The sequence below is a fragment of the Uloborus diversus genome, chromosome 9 (assembly GCF_026930045.1).
Source record: "Uloborus diversus isolate 005 chromosome 9, Udiv.v.3.1, whole genome shotgun sequence".
Classification (NCBI taxonomy): Eukaryota; Metazoa; Arthropoda; class Arachnida; order Araneae; family Uloboridae; genus Uloborus; species Uloborus diversus.
In genome coordinates, this window is record NC_072739.1 from 67,612,358 (window position 1) to 67,616,718 (window position 4,361).

A 4,361-nucleotide genomic window follows, 5' to 3' on the forward strand; every position below is an offset into this window, starting at 1 on the left:
CTCGGCAGCTATAAAATGGCTTTTAACAATTTTCCAGTGCACAGTTCACCGTTTTTGTGTAATGTTAATTTTTGTTCTCAAGGTGTCATTATTGTACTTAATGATATTGATCTCAATTATTTTCATTACTGCATTAAAAAATTCAAACCCTGAGCAGTTTTAAATCGAATGAAAGAAGTAGAAATACCTTTTCCGTCGGACTGCGATCTATTGTTTCCACTTTATATCATGTAACTTGATTTTATGTTATGTTATTAGGTAGTTTTTATTACTTACTCCTTTCTTCGGATTGAAATGCTGCGTTGAAAACCCGAGTACAGTCAAATACATCAGTTGATATGAAAAAATAGATTCAACGAACGGGAATTTATTTCTAACTTGTAGCATTGTGGAACTGATAAAATTTTATTCAGGGCGAATGACTAATGTCTGAGAACATCCATATTTATAGTGGAATATGTTTTTGTTTTTGTTAGTGATAGTTCTTGAAATTGCGCCTTTTATCTCAATGACTATTATACATCCCCCTCCCCCCTCGCAACATTAATTTCTGTTCCCGCCCTCCGCCCCTGTTTGTAACTGAAAAGGGAAAAAAAACCTTAGAATGTTCCTATTTATTCTCAAGTATTACTTATTGTGATATGTGCAGTAGTTTCGGAAATTCGATTTTTAAAAATTTTGTTCATCATTTGTGCGCACTATGTTCAATATTGAAATTTAGATGATTAATAAAGCACTTGAATTTATATTATAACTTTTCTTTTCTCTCTTTTTTTTCTGCCTTCATTTCTCAATTCTATTTTCTACGCATTCTGCAAATTTTCTAGTTTGCAGAATAAGTTAATTTCCTGACACATGGTCTTCTTTCTTCTTTTCTTCTGTCACCCTTTGGCGGGAGAACTTGAGTGGACAACTCAGACAGCTTTCCCTGCTATTGCTTTCGCTGAATACCAAATTCTCGGAAATCGTAAGCAGTCAGCTCTAGAAACACTTAGAAACGAAAACACATGTTTACTGATTTACGGAGGGGAAACAGGCCGGGGGGGAAACATGTTTTGGAACAGGATCCTTCGAATCTTTCGCAGCTCTCTCTGCCCTCGTCCGATCGCAAAGACAGTACCTTCGGGCACAGCTTAGATTTATGGCTGTCCATTCACGTACTCAGTGATTGACGCTGTCCATCATGAAATCTGACCAATTAGCAGTGCAAAAAAAATCGAGTTAGACCCTCCCAGATACACCCTCTGCGTTGCCACCGATTTCGTGATTTCGCCGTGTCAGATTTTACGGAGAGGTTTAGAAGAGCCTTAAGATGCCAAGTAATCGCCAACTTCATTTTCAAAGGAAAAACAGTTTTGTATTCTCAAACACCTTTCTCTGCGGGAGGTATGGTTGGAGAGCATCGGCTAACAATAAGCGCTTTGTTAGCTCCCCCTATTCCCCCGGGTCTGAGGAAGAAATTGGAGTACACCTTCCTAAGGCCCCTATAAATACGAGCCAACGCATCAGCTTAAGATTAGCCATTTCGGATCGGAGAGCGTGTTTGAGTGGTTGTCTTTTCTGGTAAGTTATCGCGTTTGGTAATTGTTCACTGTAAGCAAGTATTAACGGCACGTGAATTGTTGGCAAATTTGGCTAAATCCGAAACTTTGCTGTGGTAACCCTGGCAGTGCAACAATGAAAAATCCGATCCAAAATGGCTAAACTCAAGCTGATGCGTCAGCCTATCTATATAGTGGCTCTACTACTTCCTATTCCCCAATAACAAGTCATAAAGGAACGAGATTTCAGACAAGAGAGGACTCAATGGCTGCAACGACAGCCGAGATAAATGGGTTTTCCGCGTTTTCTTCCAGCAATGGCAGCACCCTGGGGAGAAGCACGTCGAGTCTCCAGGAGAATACTTTAGAAGGGATTAGGTAGAACCCCTATAACTGGAGAGGCCGACGCATCCGCCATTTTGGAGCAAGCGTACAACAGGGAAAACCACCTTTATTTGCAATCATTCGCCAACCAGGGAACGAGAGAGTGGGAGAGCGAAGGTGAAGATTGGCGAAATTTCGGAAACAGTTGGCGTTGTTTCTAGGCTGCCGTTCACTTCGCGGGCTATTATTTCTCCATTTCTTTTTTCTTTCCGCATCTGCTGGAAATCTGAAGAGATGAAATTCTTTTTTAGAGATGTTTAAATAATTAACAGCCGAACAACTACCCATTTGACTCCATTTAACACATGCCAAAGAAATGTAAACATCGGCAGCACTGCTATCACACTGGATCAAGTTTGCTCCAAAATGGCGGATGCGTCGGCTCCTCCACTATAGGGGCCTTAGGATTAGGTTTTCAAGGCTCTACGTCAGATAGTTTTTTTGTTCGGCTAGAGATCGGATACTTTTCAAATGGATTTCGCACTTTCGAATCTGTTAGTCGAGAAAATTCCTTCATGCACAGGGTTGGTTAGCTGCCATTACGGATTCTCCAGTATGGATAGCTTCAAGAATTCTAGATTTCAAAAGTCTTAACAGCAATACGGTTTTCATCAGAATGCGTTATCTTCAAGTGCTTTATTAGAATTGCCACTTGTTATTCTTCAGCACAAACATAAAGGAATACTGCTATTCGCCAGTATGGAATGTCGAGAGCAATTTTAGGTTTCCTTTCAGAGAAGATTTCTTAGAACACACTTTACAGGAGAAAGACGTTTTCCCGGAATCAATCCTCAAGTGTCTTTTAGGCCTGTAAATTGAGAAAATTTCCTGGAACAAAACTAACATGAATAGGAAAGTTGCAACCTATTAAATAATCATATTTTGACCCTCAAAACTAAAAACTTCACCATCGCCGAATTTTAAAACACCGTGATTGATTTTTAATGAATTTTCAGAAATCCACGCGCAGAAGTGCGCTCTCCTGAAACGTCACGAGCTTACGCCACAGGGCACTCATGGGCAGCCTTTCGCCGAAGATCCCTCGTTTTCGCTACGGACAATTTTGAGAGCGCTGATATTTTTATTTTTTAAAAATTCAACAACCCTTTTGAACACACTATGGAGGCCGGATTCGTTACAGCACAATCTAATAATCTTCCTCAAGTAACATCAATGATGGTATTCAAATATTTCCGACAGGATGAGACGTTTAATGTTCCAGAACCGCGAGGAGGTAAGCCTTACGTTTCGTCTTCGAAGTCAACTGCACGTCCTTCGGCTTCTCCTGCAGCGGAAGAGCTCATGACGTCACTTCTAGTGAAATTTGACGTTACAACTGCTTGAACTTTAAAAATTAATTTAAAAAAAATTACTTATCGTATCGCAAAATTTTTTTCACCTATGATGTTCATACATGCTACTCTATCACATAAAAATTAAATTAAAAAATCGAAAACTCCCCTATTGGACACTTCTTTAGTATAAAATTTCAAGTGTTGTGTTAGCGTGGTGGAGCGAAGAAACATCGTAGAACACACTTCACAGGAATATGCCTTTTCCCTAGCATGGATTTTCAAGGGTCTTCTCAGGGTCACAGGGAAATGGCTTTTCGTCAGTATGGGTTCTCAGGTGGTCTTTCAGATTTTTTCGCTGAGAAAATTTCTTTAAACACATTTCACAGGAAAACATCTTTTCCCCAGTATGGGTTCTCAAGTGCCTTTTTAGGTTTGCTTGTTTAGAAAACTGCTTAGAACACACTTCACATGCATATGGCTTTTCTCCAGTATGGGTTCTTAAGTGTTCTCTCAGGTTTGCTAGTTGAGAAAATTTCCCAGAACATATTTCACAGGAGAATGGCTTTTCTCCAGTATGGGTTCTCAAGTGCACTTTCAGTTGTGCAAGTTGAGAAAATTCCCTAGAACACACTTCACAGGAAAATGGCTTATCTCCAGTATGGAATCTCAAGTGCCTTCTCAGGGTTGCCAGATGAGAAAATTCCTTAGAACACAATTCACAGGAGAATGGCTTTTCTCCAGTGTGGAGTCTCAAGTGTCTTCTCAGGTTTGCCAGAAGAGAAAATTCCTTAGAACACGCATCACAGGAGAATGGCTTTTCTCCAGTATGGAGTCTCAAGTGTCTTTTCAGGTTTGCTAGTTTAGAAAATTGCTTAGAACACATTTCACATGCATATGGCTTTTCTCCAGTATGGGTTCTTAAGTGTTCTCTCAGGTTTGCCAGAAGAGAAAATTCCTTAGAACACAATTCACAGGAGAATGGCTTTTCTCCAGTGTGGAGTCTCAAGTGTCTTCTCAGGTTTGCCAGAAGAGAAAATTCCTTAGAACACGCATCACAGGAGAATGGCTTTTCTCCAGTATGGAGTCTCAAGTGTCTTTTCAGGTTTGCTAGTTTAGAAAATTGCTTAGAACACATTTCACA

General features: G+C 40.0%; 1 protein-coding gene across 1 annotated transcript; it reads right to left on the bottom strand.

The window, feature by feature from the left end:
- Positions 1–3,139: 3,139 nt before the first annotated feature.
- Positions 3,140–4,103, bottom strand: LOC129230292 (zinc finger protein 782-like). The gene has a single exon (XM_054864691.1). The coding sequence runs from the start codon at positions 4,101–4,103 to the stop codon at positions 3,486–3,488; it is 618 nt and encodes a 205-aa protein (XP_054720666.1). The 3' UTR covers positions 3,140–3,485.
- Between the last annotated feature and the right edge of the window lie 258 nt (positions 4,104–4,361).